The sequence below is a fragment of the Melozone crissalis genome, unplaced genomic scaffold (genome assembly GCF_028551555.1).
Source record: "Melozone crissalis strain CALT ecotype California unplaced genomic scaffold, PUWL_Pcris_2 ptg000041l_1, whole genome shotgun sequence".
Lineage (NCBI taxonomy): Eukaryota > Metazoa > Chordata > Aves > Passeriformes > Passerellidae > Melozone > Melozone crissalis.
In genome coordinates, this window is record NW_026535819.1 from 2744680 (window position 1) to 2765928 (window position 21249).

The 21249-nt window shown below is 56.5% G+C and overlaps 1 protein-coding gene across 2 annotated transcripts in view; it reads right to left on the reverse strand.

The window, feature by feature from the left end:
- The window catches only part of NOTCH1 (notch receptor 1), a 41725-nt gene extending 25555 nt beyond the window's left edge, over positions 1 to 16170 (reverse strand). For both annotated transcript variants that reach the window (XM_054284265.1, XM_054284264.1), the window contains exons 1-2: positions 16104 to 16170; positions 14349 to 14430 (exon numbers count right to left, since the gene is read on the reverse strand). In XM_054284265.1, the coding sequence (XP_054140240.1) occupies positions 14349 to 14430; positions 16104 to 16161 (140 nt within the window). In that variant the 5' untranslated portion in view covers positions 16162 to 16170. The remainder of the gene's footprint in view (positions 1 to 14348; positions 14431 to 16103) is intronic.
- Positions 16171 to 21249: the final 5079 nt, after the last annotated feature.

The window sequence follows — 21249 nt, forward strand, 5'->3', positions numbered from 1 at the left end:
GGAAAAGCGCCGATGTGCCGCCCCGCACACGCTTCATTCCTTAAATCAATCCCCCCGCGGTGTGCGGGGATGGAGGAGAGAGGGGCGGCACGGGAGGGTGCGATGGGAGGGAAAGGAGGGGGAAAAAGGGAATGAGGAGAGTGGGGGGGAAAAGCGGGGGGGAAGGGGGGAAAAAAGTGGGGAAAAAAGGGGGGAAAAAAGGGGGAATGAGGAGAGGGGGAAAGAAAAGGGGAATAAGAGTGGGGGGAAAAAAAAGGGGAATGAGGAGAGGGGGAAGAAAGGGGAATGAAGGGAGGGGGAAAAAAAGGGGGGAAAAGGGGAAAAAAAGGGGAATGAGGAGAGGGGGAAGAGAAGGGGAATGAGGAGAGTGGGGAAAAAAGGGGAATAAGGAGAGGGGGAAAAAAAGAGGGGAACGAGGAGAGGGGGAAGAAAACAGAGGGGGAAGAAAAAAGGGAATAAGGAGGGGGAAAAAAGTTGATGCTGGACAAAGAGGTGCGGTGACAGCGCGGGAAGCGCTGGGTGCGGCGGTGCCACCACGGGACGGGGACACGGTGATGCTGCAGGACCAGAGGGGATGCTCAGGGACCAGAGGGGATGCTCGGCATGCCAGGACAAGGCAGGAGGCCAGCAGGGCTCTCTGGAATTGGGGTTCCTGCGCTGTGAGGTCGGGGAGAGGGGCACACAGCCCAATGCCCTCCCACTGAATTAATTTTCAGACTGATTCCGATTCCAGTGCAGGCAAGTGGGGTTTGAACACAAGGATGGGAAACCAAAGTAAATCCCAGCCTGAACCTGGGCGTGGTTATTAGCCAGGAGGTTAATTGGTGATGGGAAGAAGAACCCTGAGGGACAGGGATGCCCCTGCCTGAAGGCACAGGGTGGGTTGGGGACAGTGGCACGGCCTGGGCTGCCAACAGTGGCAGTGCTCAGGATGGGGACAGTGGCACTGCCCGGGTTGGGGACAGTGGCAATGCCTGGGTTGGGGACAGTGGCAGTGCTCAGGATGGGGACAGTGGCAGTGCCCGGGTTGGGGTCGGTGGCATTGCCCGGGTTGGGGTCACTGGCAGTGCCCGGGTTGGGGTCGGTGGCACTGCTCAGGTTGGAGGCTGCCCCACACCTGGCAAGACTGCTCAGGGGCTTTCCAGGCTTGTGCTTCAGGAAACCCCTCAAATTTCATGGAGTTCATAGATTATTTTAAAATTAGCTTCTATTTGTTTAAGAGCTGATTCATGGTCACAATGAGCTCCAGGAGTGAGGAGGGTGCAGCAGATGGCAGGGAAGAGTTCAGCCTGGAAGGGCTGAGATGGGCACAGGTGGGCCATCAAGTCCAGGGTACACTCACACTCCGTATCTCCCCTCCCAAAAGGGGCATTCCCAGCAAATCTTCAGGAAAAATCACCACAGCACGGGCACCTTCCAATCCAGCGGTCACTGCTCTAACCCAGGGAGGAGTTTCTGTCATTCCACATGGGGCTGTGCAGCACAGACCCTCTGATGTGCCCAGCAACTCCCAGCCTCACACACCCACTGCTCACACAGCTCCCAGCATGGGAACATCCCAAATCTCTCCATGGTTTCTGAATCATCTTGGTTTCTTTGTGCCCAGGACATCCTCCTCCCTCTCCACCCCACTCCTGCAACAGCAGCTCTGGGACAAGCAGGGGAGGGCACATTCCCAGCTGTGGATGGAGCCACAGGATGAATTTCACTGTTCCCTCCCCTCATGGATCCCACAGAGCTCACACAGACAGACTGGAGCTGCATTTCAAAGCCCAGCGACCTCAGCAGATTCAGAGAGTCCTGGCTGCAGAGCAGAGCCTGGAGACAAGTCTCACATGCAAAGCAAGAGATCAAACACCAGGTGAAGAACCAGGGCAACCCAAGCTGTAGTTATTCTCCAACTTCTCCAGGTCTGGAAAGGCTGGATTCAGCAGAGCTAAGTTCAACTCCCAGCTTTGCTACAACCACCTATTTCTCCAGGGACTAAAAACCTCTCCTAAAGCTCAGCCCAAGGAGCTGAGCTTCATTTTCTGTAAAAAACACGAGGTGGTGTCAGGCGAGCAGACGTGGAGGACGCGACGTCCCCGCGGGCTCAGCCAGGTGAAGATCACCCTGTGGTTTTTCCTTTGGCATTTCCCAAGCCAGGGCTACCCAAAGCCAACCCCGAGCAGCTCATGGAAATTAGCGTAGGAGACATTAAAGCTCGGCTTTAATTACAGCTGTACCTGCTGGCAGAGGACAGGGCGGGTGCTGCAGGATCAAAACAGCTCAGGAGGGCCATTAGGAAGCGGCTTGGAGGCACTGAAATGTGGCCAAGCTGCCCGGGGTCCTGAGGAGCCTCTGTGAAAGCCTCAGCCAGGCTGGTGTGGTCACAGTCCCAGCTCCAGGCATGACAAGCACCCCGTTCCCAAACCAGGCAGGAATGGCTAAAAATACCCCAGCGTCTCCCTCATTGTTTCCATTGACTCATTAACGTGCTCAGGAGGCATCAAAGGCTCCATTTTAGCCACTGATGGAAGTGATGGCATCTCCAACCCCATCCCAATCCCAATCCCCATCCCTGTGATGGCCAATCCCTGCTCCAACACACAATCCCCCCTCTCCCAGCACCATTCCAGCAGAAAATCTCACACCTCTGCACTTCTGGGGTGTGTTCCACCACGGGAGCAGCAGCCAGTCCCCAGCCCTGTGCATGAGGGTGCTCCTTGCAGGGTGAGCACACTGATTTACACTGCCCTGGGAGTCTGGGGCTGGCCATCCCGGTGGCTTTTGTTGTTTCTGGGGGTCAGGCAGAGGCTGGGAGCTGGATTCCCACAGCACCAGGCTGGGATGGGTCTTCCCCCTCGGAATGAGCATCCGAGTGCAAACTGTGGCGAGGGGGGACAAGATTAATAATGCGCTGAGCTGCCGGCCATAAATCTGCATGATTCATGGCCAGAGTGAAGGGTGATGGAGAAGGCCTTGTCCAAGGTCAGACAGCAGTCCCTGGGGACAGCCTGGGAACAGCAGCAGCAGCCCTGAATTCCCACTCTGCTCCCAGCACCAAGCCTGGGCCAAATCTGGATCTGCTCAGCACGGGTACGTGCATTTGTTGTGTCTGCTGCACATCCTTGAGTTACAACCAGAGGCCCAACGCTGCAGCTATTCCAGCGAGGCTCCAGGAGAGCCCAGCAGATCAAAAATCAAAAGAGTGAGCTTGAATGAATGAGCTGCAGGAGTATCAGAGCCAGCTGCTGCCTCAGCTCTGCTCCACACCTCTGCTCACTAACACAGCTCCCAGCCCCTCTGCCAGAGCTGGGGTGCCCATCCCAGCCCCCCAGCCTGTGTTTTCTGCTCTGGGTGCTCCCTGTGAGTGGCTCTGGTGCTGCCAGCCCTCCGTTGGCTCCGTGGTGCTCAAAGCTTTTGCTGCAAGCCACCAGCAACAGGTTTTGTCCGTGCGCAGCAATGCGGGCACTGAAAGCATCCCGAGGCAGATGTTTCTGTGACCCCTGACCCAAGACTAATGTTTTCCTCTGTGACTGAGCTGCCATCTGCCACAGGCAGCACAGATGACACCCAGCCAGCACAGCTCCTGCACGGCAGCACGGGGGCTTTGTTCAAATCGGGACGCACAGCCCTGCACAAGCACAGCCCAGGCCGCGTCCCAGGGCTGTCCTGGATGTGGCGTCACCCCCAGCTCACACCATCACTGCCCTCCTGCAGGTTCTCCTAAGGAATGCTGAGACTGTGGCTAGAGGTAAAACCCACTCTGGGCTCAAAATGCACAAAAAACCCCAACAGCAAAGTAGAAACCAGGCGTAAATTGGAGATGCACGGGCTGTCTCCCATGCCCATCCTTTGGAGAGGGAGGTTCAAGAGACAGCAGGAGGGGACCCCCATCCTGGCCCCACATCCAGGCTGCCTCTTATCTGCTCTGCTATCACCCAACCTCTTCCTCACCCTCAGCTGCTGGAAGCACCAACGGCCGTGGCTGTTCTCCCCAGGGTCTGAGCAGCGTGGGAAAGCTGAGCAGGGCAGGCTCAGGTCTGTACTTGAGCACCATTTTGGGGGCATTTGAGACCAAAGGGACCAGGACACTGCCTGGCGCTGGGTGCAGGGTCTCCCACCATGGGGAGAAGCCCCCACCCCAACAGGCTGGGCAGGGGGATGCCATTCTCTGCTCCCAGAGCCTCAGGCAGAGCCACCCCAGCACAGAGAAGGTTCAGGAGCACAACTGTGACCTTGAGTGGTGCAGAGGGTCCCCCCTCGGGACCTTCACACCCCAGAGCCCTGTGCAGCAGCAAATGTGCTGTGTGACCTGTGGGTGGCTGTGCCAGCGTGCTCGGGACCCCGTGGAGTGGAGGACACTCAGATTTCACATGTTTGCAGGCAACAGCTGAGGGAAGGAGAACCAGCCCTCAGAAGAGCCTCCCTTGGCCGCACAGGAGCCCAGAGGCAGCGCAGGCTGCCCCAGGTGCAGAGCAGGGACACAGCCCTGCAGCTCTCGGGGTAACCGTCACCCCCGGGCTGGCACGGGCAACCACAGCCCCACAGCTTCCCCTGAGCCCCACAGCTTCCCCTGAGCCCCACAGCTGCACAGCCCCGGCAGCCACACACAGGAGCCACCTTTCCAGTTGTGCCAGCGGCTGCCTGCCTGGCACAGCCTGGCAGCAGCACCCCAGCTGAAGTCACACCCTTTCCTGTAAGACACGTCTGCTCACTGCCAGCCCAGGGAGCCCTGAGCTCCCCTGGCTGCAGCCTGACCAGAGGAAAGGCCAGTGCTTGGGGATATGAGAGAAGAAACCTGCTTCTGACTCTAGCTTATTCCATTCATCCTCGTTCCACTGCCTCCCCAAGGATCCCTCCCGTGATGCATGGAGCAGCAGGTGCATTCTGTGGTCTCCAGGATGGCTTCCTGCCCTGGAAACAGCCTGCTGGCACAGGAGCACACTCTGGAGCCAGGGGAAGGCAGGAAACCAATCCTGCTGGGGAATCAGAGCTCAGCACCCTGCCCTCTGCCCCATCCTCCTCACCTGGTATCACCAGGAGCACACGGATAGAAATTGGTGCAGGGAGATGAGGAACACTTTGGGTGCTGCCCTGACCTCCCTGCAGCCCATGGGGCTGTGAATGCTCCTTGTTCCCTGGGGCTGGGGGGCTGCTTGAGCCCCTGTGGCTCCACACCTCACCTGCAGCTTTGCCCGGTGGTTCCTGGCACCAAAGGTTTCACCAGAGCTGCCAGGAGAGCCAGGGCATGGAGGCAGAGCTGCCCTCACCCATGTGGGGCACCCAGACTGGCTGATGCACCCCAAAGCTGCCCTGGCACCAGCACAGCCCCACAGAAACCTCCACAGCAGCCACGACGGAGCTCCCAGTACCAAAACCCAGCTCAACACATGAGTGGTGGTTTTTTAAGAAGTCTCATCCAGGTCCTGCTTTATTAAACACTCTGGGACACCAGCCTGGGAAAAAAGCAGAGTTTCACACAGGGAGGTGGTTGGCAAAGCAGCAGGTTACTCCAAGTGACATCAGGTTAATAAAGCAAGAGCAGATCTCCATTCTTGTTTAATTAAAAAAGCAAACTGCAATCCCAAGTCTTTGATGTGTGTTTTTTTTTTTTCTTTCTCTTGTTCCATTTCATTTTTGACCTAGCCCAAGTCATCTAATTGAGATTTTTAAGATCCAGACTTTCATCTGGAGAGAAACTAAAGGAATTCCCAAAGCTGGATATACTCGTGGACAGGAGTGGGGAAAAAACATGCTAGAGCCCTGTTCCTCCTCTGAAGGAAAAAAAATGCCTTTGTTTCTTAAGCAGACATTAGTCAGGACAGTTTGGGAATCAAAGTTCCCATTGTAATGAAAAACAATATAATCCCATTACTAAGCAGAGTGGCCAGGCCATTCAGGGGTGGTAACTGGCTACCTGGGAAGGAGCTGCCTTTCAATGCAGCTTCATTCACAACAAACATGAAAGATGTCGAAGGAAGAGCCCAAGACAAAACTCGCCCCATTCCCACCCTCAACAATGGCTGCTGTGAAATATTTGTTTTCCCCAGTGGATGTGTTTTATATCCTCTGCCGGCGCAAGGCTGCACAGCCCCATTGTTTGTGGGAGCCCGGCTCCCTCTGCTCACCCTGCTCCTGCATTTATGGGGTGGCCATGGAGGAGGGATCCCCAGGGAACACAGCCTGGGCTGGCACACGGTCCCAGGACCCACCTGTGTGACACTGATGGGGCAGGACCCCCGAGGAGCACCCACGGCGCCCACCAGGCACTGGAACGGCACCCAGCCCCTGTGGCACCTGAGAACACCCCCTGAAACTGCTCCCTGCTCCTGCCCTCTGAAAATGTGATATTCTTCAAGCCAGCAGAAGAAAAGTCAGAATTTAGGGGAGATAAGGAGTTGCTCAGCATTGCCTGAAGTCACTCTTCCCTCACCACCTTTTTGGGGTAACTTCTGGTTTTACCCCACTCTGGACCAGCACTGGCTGCCCATGCAGGTTGAATTCACTCTGCAGTGCTCTCAGAGCTCTGGCACACACAGAGCCCAGTGTTAGAATCTCACTCAGTGATGATGGACTCCCTCTTTTCTCCCCTTTCCCCCTCAAACCAAGTTTTGGCTAAACACCACACTGCCCCAGAGCCAAATATGGAAAACTCCCACTCGTGACCCCACCATCCCACTCGTCTAATCCTGAACTTCAAACCCACGATTAGGATCTGAACAGCCACCAAAAGTTTAAACAAGCTAAATTTAGCCCTGATATTTATAAACAAGGAGGAGAGGGGGGTTCTGCAGAGCACACGGGTGCCCCGTGGCACAAAGCCAACCCAAAGCCAAAGAAATTCCTGCTGGGGATGGGATGGGGAGTGGGAAGAGGTGGCAATGGCCAGACAGGGATGGCTCCAGCTCCCCTCAACCTCACAGCCATGGAGCTGCTGGTCTCCCTTTGCAAGCAAAACCCCCAGAAATAGTTATTAACCACAAAACTCTTGCCCACTTGGGAACCATGCGCGTAAGGAGCGGAGAGCGGACGGGTTCCGGGATCTGGGACCCCCGGATTTCTGCTGAGTTTAACCAAGGAAACAGCAGCGAGGGAGGGAAGCCTGTGCCTCCTCTGCCACCTTTTGCCGGCAGAAATCCCTGTGTCAACATGACGCCCTCGCCGAGGGAGCGGGACAATGGTGGCGGCTCTGCCCTCCGGCCGCAGCCCGCATTCCTGCCCCCCTCCCCTGGAAACCCCCCTTTTGTGGGGAGCAGCAGGCCCTGTGAAAGGGCCGTCTGTCGCCCTGCCTTTTGACTTGCAGGTCTGTGTCTAACATTTTAATAGGGGCTGGGGGCCGCGGACAGCCCCTCCCCATCCCTGCTGCTCCCCCGTGGGGTCACTCTCCCAGCCCGCCCCAAAGCGTCCCAGAGGACAGGCACATTCCTCCACCCGCTCCAGAGGAGCCAGCCCATGGCTTCACCAGCCAGGAGAGCCCTTGGGAGGGTCTCATCCTGCTCCCCTCAAGCAGGGATGCTCCAGCAGGGTAGGGACATGCTCTCCTCCATGGCTGCAGAAAATTCCCTAAAATAAACCACAGGTCACTCACAAATGCTCCATCCCCTGGCAGCGATGCCAGCAGGGAGTGTGTGGCCCTTGGGGTCCCCTTCACCCTGCTGACAAAGCCAAAAGCCATCCCTCCAAGCAGGGATGTTCCAGCAGGGCGGGAGTGCAGAGGACATGCTCTCCTCCATGGCTGCAGAAAATTCCTTAAAATAAACCACAGGTCACTCACAAATGCTCCATCCCCAGGCAGTGATGCCAGCAGGGAGTGTGTGGCCCTTGAAGTCCCCATCACCCTGCTGACAAAGCCAAAAGCCACAGTGCCAAGGGTTCTTTGCCATGCTCCTCTTGGGGACAGGTGTGGCAGCATCACATCACACCACAGAGGATGAGGAGGGACTGGCAGCAGGATGCCAAACTGAGTCCTGACAACAGATCCTGCACAGCCCAGAGGGTGAAGCAAAGCTGGCACTGCCGCTCTCAGCCATGGTGAGTTTAAACCAAGCCCAAAGGCTGGCACAGGCTGCCCACCCCTGGGTGCCCCTGTGGCACCCAGCCCTCCCAGCCCACCTGCCTGCAGGGTGCCCCTTCTATTAAATAAGGGCAGCGTTATAGCATCATTAAAACTTAATAAATCCATTTCCCATATAAATAGCATTAAATCCAGGTTTTGGGGAAGGGAATTAGGGTGAAAACTTGTTAAAAGAAAATTACTTCGGCGCAAATAAATTTTTGCAACTTGACTGAGCATGAAAGTTTCCCATTAAAATGCAACTCGGCTCCCTTTGCTGGAAATGTGCAAGAGCCTAATAACCATGGCCTAAACATTAACTGTTTAACTGGCTTTTCCAATATTAACTCCAGGCTGCCATGGGGGAAGGGGAGGACGTGACGGGTGAGAGCTTAAAGCAGACATTAATTACTGCAGTGTGAGGGAGGCACACCCTGAGCTCACCAGCATCCTGCTCCCATGGCACACACTGGGGTTTTGGGTTTGTTCTGTGCAGGGCCAGGAGCTGGAGTCAATGATCCTTGTGGGTCCTTGCCAGCTCTGGGATTCCCAACAGAACTGGGAATCCAGAAGCACAGCATGAATTCTGCTGCATGCGAGGTGGTAGGCATGGACTCAATGATCATGGTAAGTTCCTTCCAACTGAAAATATTCTTTTTGGGGGCAGAGCTCCCCATATAGCCCAGCCAAAGATCTCTCTCCCATCCCCAGCACCTCACAGAGGTTTTATTCCTGCATCTCTCACATCAAGCACGGCATTTACCAATGGGAACCTCCAGCCCCAGAGCAGCTGTGGCAGCCCCTGGATCCCTGTAGGTGTCCCAGGCCAGCTTGGACAGGGTTTGGATCAACCTGAGCTAGAAGAAGGTGTCCCTGCCCATGGCAGGGGGTGGAACAAGATCTTTAAGGTCCCTTCCAACCCAAACTATTCCACAGTTCCATGGTCACCCTTTCAACCACCAGCAAATTGCTTGAGCTATCTGGAACCCCAACACCATCCTGTGCCACAGACCTGCCCATGGGGAGGTGACAGGAGAGGACCTGACCCACCGGATGTGCATGAGAAGAAGGCAGAGTCCAGATGTGGGTGTCCAGGTGTGAACAGACACCATCACACCTGGCCAGATGCACAAGGTGTTAAACCCTGGGGAGTTCCCGGGTGGGCATCTCTAACTGTCCTGCCATGGTCTGGAGTCGCTGGCACCAGCAGGGTGCTGCAAAGACCTCCCAGCATCACCCACAGGAGCTCTGCTGCAAAATCCAGCCAGCAGGGCCTGACCCTCACACCTCTCTGCTCCTGGGTGCCTCCACGCTCAGACACCCAAGAAATCAAAAATCCAGCATTTCCCCTTGACACCAGAGCAGCATTTCTGTCCTTATTCCAGAACTCTGGAATAAGGAAATCTGGGCTCATGAGGGCACCTGCAGCAAGGCAGCATCAGGGACCGAAGGGATTTGGGCACAGCTGCAGGGATGGGGGGATGCAGCACCACCCTTCAGGCTCAGCACCATGTGCCAGGGGCTTGTCATGAGATGAAAACACCATTGGGAAGAAACTGGAACCATCCCAAACCATCACTTCTCCAGACTGCTGGTCTTTCTAGCTCTGAACACAAAGCAGAGCAGCAGGGTAGCCCAGCTTGGCGAGTGGTGAGTGAGCAGCCCAAGTGCCCCATCCCAGGCAGCAGAAGGAGCCTGGCAGCCCCTCAAGGATGCTGCACACAGCCCTGAGTGCAGCAGGGGACCCTGAACACCTTCTTGACCAGAAAGACTCAGCCAAGACCCCACAGCAGGTCTGCTTTCCCAGGGGGGTTTGAGTTCCATCCCAGAGGCTCTTCCCCTCTGCAGCCCCAACAGATGGTGCAAAACCTTCACCTGGCAGCACGTCAACCACAGAGAAGTCTCCATCCAGATCCAGAGCTCACCAGCTCTCCCTAAGTGCACCCTGGGGCTACTCCCTCGTTAAACAGGCTGATGCTCTATAAAATTCACATTCCACTCATGTACACACATTGCCACCACTTGGGACACCAACCAACACGAGCAAAACAAGGGTCACCACACCTCCAGGCCTGGAAAAAGCAGGTTAATTTCCAAACAATGTTATTTTAAAACTTGCTAACTGCCTCCTGATGATGTTGTCCGGGCCCTTAATTGGTGAATAGCCTGGTCTAGCAGTGACTTATACGTGTCACCCTCGTGCTACATACAATAAACCATAACAGCCTGGGAGGGGAGGTATCAGCTGGAACAAATGGACGTGTTGTGGCTGCCAGCAAGAAGGAGGACAGCGAGTCAGGTGTTGAGATGGAAGAGATTTTGGTGGAATAGAACATGCCCACACCATGGAGCGAGTGACCTCCAGCCCTAGGGAGCAGAGACCCATGCACTGCTTCACACCACAAGACCATGGAGATTGAAGATGCCCCTGCTCACTGCAGAGGACCTTTAAAGGTCCTTTCTGACCCAAACCTTGAGTGCCTGGTGGGGAATATCCCCACTCATGAGAGGTGATGAGCACCACTGTGAGTTCCTGACCCCCTCTGCATCACCCCATCTCTCCTGCTCATCCCTGCTGAGACATCTCCTCTCAAACACTTCCCATGCAGAACAACCCTTTGGCCACCACAGAGACAAACCAAGCAAAAAACCTCAGCCCAAGCAATAAAACCCCAAGGACACAGAGCACAAGTGAGTGGGACCACCTGAGACAACTGATAACCATGGAGACACCTTGCAGGGACCAGAGACACAAACAGACTCTCTCAGACAAGAGCTCAAACCCCCGCTGCTGCCCCAGTGACCTCAGCAGCTGGGCTTCAGTTTCTATTCCACTGGAATCCACAACAGGTGACACTCTGGTATTTTTAATCTCCCCTCTTACCCATTTCCACCTTGTTCTTTCCGAGAATGAGATCAGACTCCAAAGAGCCAGCAAGAGTTCTCAACATGGCTGAATCACTGCTCCTCTACTTCTTTAAGAGCTTCCTCTGGTTGATTGTTCAACACTCCACCCTCTTCCTCCCCAGCACCGAGACTGCATTTTTTCTTTGTTATTATTTCATGGAAATAACGTTGGGTTAAAGCACATGAGAAAAACCAAACCAGAAGGAAACTTCCGCCCTTTACAATGAGATAACAATGACTGAGCAGTTGAATAACTTGAAGGGCACAGAAACTCGCGGGGCTCACATCACTCCTCTGCCTTCCTGGTTGTCTCCTCAAAGAGTTTTGAGCTAAAATAATCACCTCTTCCCACCATGGCCCCCTTCAGAATGTTTCTTCCCATGTTTCTGGCCCGCTGCCCATGGAAGCTGGTGGTGGCAACGGGCACCAGCTCAGGAGCCACTGCCCTGGCTGAACGACAACGCCGTGCTGATTCATAAACAGAGGAAGTACTTTAGCAAACTGACTTTTCCCCCTTTTCAGCACAAGCCCAGTGATTAATTTAACTTATTCTCTCCCTCCACCACCTCCTCTGCTTCTCTGAGCAAGAGGAGAGCCCAGGCACGGCTCCTCTGGCTTTAATGGTGAGAGGCTGGTGGGGCAGGGCTGGAAGCTCAGCCCTCTTTCAATGCCATCTGCTTTTAACTAGCAGAGCAAGGGAGGTCCTGGGAATAAATGTCACATGGCACAGGGAGCTAAAACCAGCCCGGCTCATTTGCAGGGATGCCAGTCAAAACTGGGGTTATCCAACAGTCTAATTAGGAGCTATCACTAGAAGTCAAAAACGACCTCTTGGAAAAACCTTCTCATTTAGTCTGGGAAAATGCCTTAGTCCAAGGCAAGGGCCTTTTCTGGAATGCCACAGCTCCCCAGCACCACGGAACCTCCCACCAAGCCCTGCAGCAGCCACCAACTCCAGCCTGGACCTTTTAAAGCCTCAGCTCTGGGACAAAAACACCAGAGCCTTCAGCTGGGGTCTGTGCAAGACCCACAAACCTGCTGCTGCTGCTCTGCCTGCACTGAAACACCCGGATAGCCCTGCCAAGATGGAGAGCAGCTCCAAAGGAGCCTAATCAGGGTGCTTCTGTCTCAAGCCCTCCAATCCAATGCTTGGTCCCTCCATTCAATTAAAGCCCTGCGTGCCCTGCACCGCCTGGCAAAGGGACAAGCAAGATAAGGCACCTGGAGCTTTACAAACTATCTCTGTAAAATAATAAAAAGCAGAGAGAGCTCCTGGTCTTGCACTGGCAGTTTCCTTTCCGTAGCAGGGCTGATAACCCGGGGTTGGAGTTACCAGAGCTGGCTCCACGTAACCCAACGAGCTCTGTCCCGCCACAAGTGCTGGGACACTCGTCCTCTGGAGCAGCATCCCCCTCGTACACTATTTATTTCACTCCACTTTCTAATTGGATTTGTGGGGGCAGCACAAAGGGGCTTTATGGCCAAACTTTGTTAAGTGCCAGGCCGAGCGGAGATGTGGCCAGCAGCCAAAATGGTGCATTTCACGCAGGCGCCAAGGGGCACTGCCAAGCTTTTCTGTGTCTGCTATCTTGTGCTCTTGGCTCTGCTTTGTTTAAGAAGCTTGCAAGCAAAGCTCCTCGTCAAGAGATATTCAAACAAAGTGAAAAAAACGGGATTTTTGTGAGTTGCTATCAGGTAACTTGGGAAGTTGCACCTCGTTCAGTCTGACTGTAACTCCAGTATCTGCCCCCATCGCCCTGCACGGGACAAGAGCTTTCACACAGCCGGAGCACACACCTTGTCCTCCTGCAAAAATAACTCACACACGCTCACAAGGCATCTGCAGCCAAGAGAGAAGTGGTTATTCACAGCCAGCAACCAAGAACTTCTTTAAAGTTAACTTTTTCTCTTAAAAAAAAAAGAAACCCAACCCACCCCGAGCCTACTTTGGAGGCTTCTCCAAATAGAGCTCGCACACATCAGATCTAATTAGATTCCATCACCATCTGCACATGAAATGTAAATCAGGAGTTGCAGAGACTTAAGAAAAAAAGGAAAGAATGACCACAAGGAAAAGGAGGGGTGTAAGGTTGGGGAGGGGGTGGAGGGTTGGGCATTCTGGGAAGCCATACATGATTAGTCACACAGCATTAATCTGCCTCCCTTAACAATAGCTGCCGAATTTCGACCGAATCCCAGCTGTCGCTCTTTGAATGAAAGAAAACAAGATTTAGAGCGTCAAGCGTTGGTAAGGGCTTCTGTGCAAAAAAAAGTGGCGTGCATTCATTAGTGCCTCACAAAGGGACCCAGCCTTTGTCCATTAAATTGCTCATGTGCCTGATTGATTTGCTGATTTATTTGCACCAAAGGGTTGGGGGGCTCAGCTTGGAGAAGGGGGCGGGAGGTGCCCGGCTACTGGGCAGAGTAACGGCACCCAGGCGGATTTGCAAAAAAGCAACACACATTGTCAAGGGAAACTGCCATTCAACAGGTTGGGATTGGAAATGCCTTCAGGTTCCTCCGCCGAGGACTTCCTCTTTGGAAATTTGGGGTGGGTGGGAACGTCTCCCCGCCTGCTCGCGGCTCAGGCCGCGTTCAACAGGCAGAGGGGAAATCTGGCCGGAAAACAGAGCCTTGCCCATTCACATTTCTTTTATGGAATAGTTTTAAAAAGGGAGCTGGAGTCTTATTCATTTCTCTTGGTTATTGTTCCCTGGGAGCCTGGAGTGAATCGGCCATCGCTGCGGTGGGTCGGTTGGTCCTTCAAAGAGTCCCAATGCTTTACACATCCGTTCCCCCACAATCAGCTTGGAGAAAGAGCCAGTCTGGGTGCCAGATCCCACCAGGAACGCCAGCCTAGACCACAGCTTGGCACCAGCACTGGCAGGGCTGCAGGAGGAGCTGCCCTGCTCCCCTGGCGATGCCTCATCGGCCCACGGACACCACTGGGGCAGCCCCAGCAGCCAGAGCCAGGCCATGGAACCTCTCCTGAGTGTTTATTGGAGGTGCACCGGTCACCCTAATGTGCACGGGACTGAAAGGCAACGCTTCAGGGCCAGGAGGGAATAGCTGGAAAACAGACAGACAGACAGCCTCCCTCCCCGCCCGACGGTCCAAGGAGCGCCGCAGGCTGGCCCTACCTCCTGCTCCATCAGCAGGGCAGTCTGCATAGGCTAACACCAGCAAAACATGGCCCTTTGCCCATGTTTTTCCACCCAGCCAGGAACAAAGCCCGATCCTGCCAAACTCGCGGTGACTCCTACACAAGCAGGTTATTCTTGCCACTCAAGGAAAGAAAACGCATCTTGCCCTATTAAATCCAGAGCCTTCAAAGCAAAGTCAACATGAATGTCAATAACTTTGGTCGGGGGAGATGAAAATCCTCTGGCTGTTCCATACTTACTGGCACACCTCCGTCCCGTTGGGAAAAGTTTCACACTTGCCCCCGTTGAGGCAGGATTCGGCAAGCTGCGAGCACCGTAAACCTGCAAACAGAGGGACAGCATTAGCCACAGCTCAGGGCCCTGGTGGCAGCAGGGGGGCTGCATCCCCTGGTGTCACCTGGGCTGGGGACAGGCTCGCTGAGACCCCCAGACCCCCTGTGCTTGCACAGCCTGGTGAGGAGGGGTCCAGCACACAGCAGCCCTCGCCCGCAGGGTGATGGATGGGGCAGGGACTGTGCGGCCCCTGCGCTGAGAGGCTCACCTAAAAATAAACCCAGGGTGGGTTTCAGGGTAGGCTGTGCCTGCTCCTCCAGCAGGAGGACTGACAGAGAGAAAGCCCAGATCAGGCCCTTGACTGACAAATGCCATTTGGGAAAAAACATCCAGCCCTGGGCCCATTAGTTACCGCGAGCTCGGTAACGAAATGAGTCGCCCGTCATAACTTGCTATGAGTAAAGGTTTCATTGTCTGGCCCTCAGAGCCAAATTCTGCAGAGTTACCACAGCAACTCGCTGAAAGTACCAGAATCGCTTCCGATTTCCACCCCGGCTCGCTCTTCCCCTTCTCTGCCCGCTCGCTCTTCACGGTAACTGGTTCTGCGACACGCGCGTGCAGCCGGGCCGGTTTCACATTGAGCGACTGCAGCTCCGCACCGCCACCGCCACAAGCCAGATCCTGCCCTGGATGGGTGCCGAGCCCACCGGGTCACCCTGCTGGGGCTCCGTGTCCCACGGCACAGGGGCCGGGCTGCTGGGGACCGCTCCGGCCGGGCACAACTTTCTGCAAACTTCGCCTCCCACGGCTCCCAGCCCCGCTGTGGGAGCAGCACCGCTGCCTTCGCTCCCCAAAATCCCCTCAGGGCTCTCCAGAGGGGGCTGCTAGCTCTGTCCCGGGGCAGGGGGGCACTGCAGGGTCCCGACCCTCCGGGATGGGCTACTCCCCGCTCCGTCCCGCACCCCCGGCCGCTTTCGGGGCTCTTTCCCCGTGCCCCGACCCGCTGCACCCGACGGTCGCGGAGCGCTTTGCGGCGGAGCACCCGGACCCGCCCCGGAGGGGGGGCCCCGGGGGGCCCCGACTTTCAAGAAACAGGAAACCGAGAAAAATTTGCAAAACGGCCAAAAGCTCTCGCAGAACAGCAGCAGGAGCGCGGCCGCCCTGCGCGCCCCTCCGCCGGGCCGAGCCCCGGTTCCCCCGGCGGCCCCGGTACCGAGCTCCGCTCCCCCCGACGGCAGCGAGCGCCGCTCCCCCGGCAGCCCCGGGCACCCAGCTCCGGCTCCCGGTGGCCCCGAGCGCCTCCTTCGGGGCACCGAGCCCCGGCCCCGCCGCCCTCCCCCGCGCCGTCCCGGCCCCGGCTCCCCGAGCTCCGGCCACCCCCGCGGGGCTCAGTCCCGCTCTCCCAACCCGGTTCCGGTCCGGTTGTCCCGCTGGCAACGCGCTCCGGTTCTCCCGCAAGAGCCGAGCCCGGTCCCGGCGCATCCCGCGGCACCGAGCCCCGGTTCCCACGCGGAGCCCCCCGAGGGCGCCGCGCTCCGGTCCCGCCGCAAAGCCGAGTCCCGGTTCCCACGGGAACCTCCCGGCCCGGACCCCCCGACGGCGCCGGGCTCCGGTGCCCGCCGTGCCCCGCTGGGCTCCGGTGCCCGCCGCTCCCGGCCCCGCTCCCGGCAAACTTCCTGCGGGGCGGCCGGTGCGGGGCCCGCGGCGGCGGCGGCCCTCACCTCGCGTCAGGGCGGGCAGCAGGAGCACCAGGAGGCCGGGCGCCAGGAGCCGCTCCATCCCGCTCTGCTCCCGCCGCTCACAGCCGCATAGATCCGCGGGGCCTCGGCCGAGCCGAGCCGGTGCCGGTGCGTGTGCGGGTCCGCGCCGCCCCGCCGGGAGCCCCAAACACAGCGCGCCCGAGAGCAGCGACTCCAAACGCGGCGCCTCCCGCGGCTGCTCAGCCCCGGCGGGCCGGGCCGGGCGGCGGGGGGCGGGACGGGACGGTGCGGGGCGGGCCGGGCGCCACGGGACGGGAGGGGATGGGACGGGACGGGCGAGACGCTCCTCCCTGCCCAGCCCGGGGGGCCGCCGCTGGGAACCCCCTGCCCGCCACCGAGGGTCCCCGAGTGGGGCTGCGGGGTCCGGGCAGACCCTACGGGCAGCCCCGGGACAGCCGCGTCCCTCTGTGCAGCCACCGGACACCCCCGGTGCAGCCCCCCGCACGCAGACACGGATGCACCGGGTGCAGTTCCTTCTCTCCGTGCAGCCTCCCCCTGCAGTCCCCCGAACCCCGCAGGGCAGCCCCCCATTCCGTGTGCAGCTCCAGCGCAGCTCTCACGTGCAGGCGCTGCAGAGCCCCAGCGCAGCTCTGCACACCTGCATGCAGCCCCCCAAAGCAGCCCCGCATTTCCCCAGTGCAGCTCCGAACACCCTCAGTTCAGCCCCCACCCCAGTGTTGATGCAGCCCTCCCCAATGCACACCCTACATAATCCCAGTGTAGCTCCAACATGGTCCCGGTGCAGCTCCTGCGCAGCTTCCCCAGTGCAGGCCCCCAGTCCCTTCGGCTGCAGCAGCCACTGAGTGACCACCAGAGACCCCAAGATCACCCTGACCCACGGTGTGTCCATGCAAGGACATGGGGTGGCTGTACTGGGGGCCCAGGGCACACACTGACCACCCCTGGGTGCTGGGAATGCAGTGTGGGGCTCCCCTTCTGACCCCACCGGGACTCAGGTGTGTGCAGGTTTCCCACCCGGCTCCCCCGCAGGTGCCGGCAGCTGGGTCGGATGTTGTTTGTTTTGTGCTGTGAACTCATGAACTCCCACAGGCAGAGCCTGGCCAGCCCCGTGCGCTGCCGCATCCACAAATAAACAAACACTCTGGGAGAAATGGGGCAGCCCCACAAACCCCGTGTGTGTGCAGGTTGCTGTTAGAGCAGCGGTGACAGGGGGTCCCTGTGCCCTCATCCCCAGAGCCCCACTGCTGCCCCAGCTGCCACTGGGCCACAGTCAAGCTTGAAAAAACAAAAAAGCCAAGCTGGAATGCCCCACCTGAAATCCATCCAGGCCTTTGGCCCAGGACAGGTTGAAGTCCTTAACCCAGTGTTTGTGGGTGTCTCCTGCAAGCAGTGGCTGCAGGGGGTGCTCAGGGCTGTACCCACAGAGCCCCCTTGATGGGAACAGCCTGCGTGAGGGTGCTTAAAAATGATGGTTCCTCATGAGCCCTGCTCAGCGAGGCTGCAGTGCCTGCAAAAGGGGGGAGCAAAAACTCAGTGTGGAGAGTTTGGGGTACCAGCTCTTCCAGGGATGTGGGTACCTAAATCCCATCGGACTCTTGTGTCTACCTCAAGGCTGTTGGAGGCTATGGATGGTTCTTTTACAGCTCCCAAACATGAGGACATGAAGGCAAGGCTCCCAGCCTCTGGCTGAAAGCTTGGGAAAGAGGAAGGGGAAGGAGGATCAGCAATGGGTTAATGGGAAGGAGGTGACACTGTGGTCATCTGTGTCTCTCATCTCAGGGTACCTCTCAAACAGCCCCCAGGCTCATCCCATCCCATCCCATGCCAGCCCTGCTGTTATCCCACTGCTTCCTGTTGTAAACTATTTCCAGAGCAAGTGTGAAACAATTAAACAAACCGAAGGGCAGAGTCTGCTCACCAGATCAAAGGCGTGAGCCCTGCAGCAGTACCTCACTCCCGAGGCTCCCTCCTTCCCTGCTCCTCCTGCCTTCCCCGCTCTGGGCTCTAAAGCAGTGCCCTGGCTGGGGCTGGGGAGCCAGGGCCCTGTGTGGAGTACGGTGCCATGGTGCCACTCAGGGTCCAGGTGCCACTGGTAGCTCGAGCCCTGAACAATTCCAGAATGTGGGTGCTGCCCGTTCTATCCTCCCTGCAGGCACAAATATGGTGACAAATGGGCAGTGGGATGTGACCTCAGCTGTGCCACCACAAGCTTGTCACCCTCCTCAGCCTCATCTGGAGGTACAAGGACAACCTGAGGTTCCTCCACTTGGGCATCCTTGGAGATGGAGATTCTGTGCTCTTTCTCCATCTCCCCCTTTCCCCCTCTCTGTCAGAGCCCCCGGAGCAGGGAGCACCTCAGCTCCACTGCCTGAAATACCGGCCGAAGCTTTGCCCGGGCTTGTTCTCCATGTGCAGAAAGCACCATGCATTCAGCTCAGCTGTGCTCTGGGACTTCATCCTGAGACTTGGGAGAGAACCCCCTGCCCCTCTGAGCCACCATGGGGATGCCAGGGGACACGGGGCTGTCAGGGTGCCACACCTGTGCCATCTGGGGATGCGGAGGTGGTGATGCTGAGGGATGCGCAGGGTGCTGGAGACGCTGCACAACCCTGTGTGCCAGGAGGTGCTGGGCTGGAAGGGCACACGAGAAGCCAGCAAACCCTGGCCCTGGGTTTGCTCCGTGCCTGGAAGGGTCTGTGTGGTGTCCACAGCGCAAACACAGCCAGACCGGGCGTGCGGCCGCGCAGCCGTGGCGCCTCGCCCCCCGAGCACAGCAGGTCAAATACGTCTATTTATTGCCATCACCCCGGGGCTCTGTGACCCCGCAGCTCTGGGGCTCTGCCTGGGGACAAGGCTCTGCTGGGAGGGAGCTAAAAGGGTCCTCTGTGGTTTCCCATGGAAGCCTGAACACGAGGATGGCTCCTGCAGCCAGGCGCTGCTGCGAGATGTCCCGACTTAATCTGGTTCCATCCTTCCCCTGGTACTGAGGGATCTGCTGCAAGATCCTCGTGGGGAACCTCCTCAGGTTTCCTTCTCCCAGACGCCTCCTCCAGAGACTCCTACCAGCAAAAGTAAAAAAAGGGAGGAAGGCAGAAGTCAGCGCCCAGCATAAATCTTTTTGCAATAAGAGGTGAATAAGACATAAATCCAAAGAAACTTTTTCTTTTGAGTGGTCTTCAGGGGTTAAAAATAATGGGATTTTAGGTCCTTTTAAAAATAGTGTTTGTAAAAGGCTTTAATAGAAACCTTGGCAACTGTCCACGTGATTAGTGATTTAAAAACATGAAACCTCCACACATGTTTAAAAGTTTTAATAAGTTAAAATTAAATGAGTGAAACTCTGGGAATATTTTTTTGTTACTGCAAGCTAAGAAAATCATGTCCGTTAAGCAAAACTTAATACAAATATAAACAGGTAATGCACATCTGTAAATTATTTTCATGTCTCCAGGGGCTGGAAAAAAACCTAAGTGAGACCAGCATTCTTATATATATTTTGCCTTGACAGCTCAGGAAAAAATTTGCCAAAAACCAGAGTTAGAGCACTGGGCTGGCGTGGGAAAGTTGGTTTAGTGAGAAATTTGCCCGAGGCTATTTAAATAAAAACAGGCGTTTTTCTTTAATGGCAAATGCCTGTTAAATACAACCAAGGCGGCTTCCAATCGCCTGAGTAACTTGTGTGCCTATTCCTTCTTGACACTTTCATCTCTTTATCATCACAATCAATATTTTGCTCTTATACCTTCGGTGCAATAAAAATAAGACTGATAAGGCAGACATCAAACTGGATCTCTCCTGCTTTCCCCACCGTGCTTGGCTTGGCATTGCTCTGCCTCCTGGATTTTGGAGCAGCACGGAGGGTTAGCCCTCCTCATGCTGGTACATGCACCCCCACCCTCCCTCATGCTCTGAAAAAAACTAATTTTTAGTAATTAAGTGTGAATCAAAGCAGGTAGAGCATCCTGGAAAGTCTGAGCAGATCAAAATGCGCTCACTGGTCATGGAGCCTGTGAGGTAAAACTACCCCCAAACTTCTCCATAATGGGATTAAGCCATGATTCTCTGGGGCACCAGAGGAAAGAGGCTGGATTTGCGAGAATTGCCTAAATCCTGATTTGTTTTTATCTTATCTTTCTTAAAGAGCTGAGTGGAGGATTGTGCCTGAACAGTCACAGGTTAAATCACACCGAGTGCCATCCCTCTGCCACAGTGCTCTGGCATCACGTGCCCATGTAGGACCACTTTCCTCCCGCCAGTGCAGTGGGATTTGGTCCCATCAGGATGTCCAGGGCTGGGATGGGACAAAGGACAATCAGTCCTCGCTGCCATGGGCAGGGATTGGTGCCCTGTGTGTCCGTGCCCTGGCACAGCTCCTGTGCCAGGCTTGGCACCCGCCGAGTTTCCCTCCTCACGGGCTGCTGAAACTGGTTTTAATTGCAGGGTTGCTCCTGGCCATCATTTCTCAGTGTGTAAAGTCAGCTCAGGAACTCTCACCCAGGGATTAGTGACAGGCAGGAGGACGTCCCCGAGGAGCAGCTTCGCCCGCACCGTTTGTACCTGGGTGAAAGGTGCTGCTGGGGAATTGCGCTATAAAATCTGTGCCATGTTTAAAATAAAATGTCTTTATGGGCTGTGAGGGGAGAGCAGGTGCTGGGCAGGCATTGCTCAGCCCGGCCCTGGCCCCTTGGTCCCTGTGCTGTTCCTATCCACCTCCATAAAACAACTGAAACATTCTGTGTTGTGTAAACAGAGCCTGCTGGGGTTTATGGGGCTGCGAGTGACAATGTGCTTGTCCCCAGGCCCGTCCCAGCCACATGGGCTGCTGGAAATGCAGCTCTCCCTGTCCTTTGGTGCGTGTCCCTGTTCCCTCCATGCTTGTTCAAGCCTCTGTCTGCACCCTGGTGCTGCAGACCCTGCGTGTCCCTCTGCTGTCCCTCGATTCCTCAGGGTGTCACAGACACCCAGCTTGGTGATGGGGACAGCTCGGCACACCACAGAGGAGATGCAGGGGGTGACCCCGACTCTCTGGAGTGCAGACCCCAGCCCAGCTTTGTCCTGGTGCTGGGGACATATGGGACACACTTGTGTTTCATGTGCATCTTCCTTCAAGGCCATCCCTTCTTTGCTTTTTCTTCCATTCCCCTTT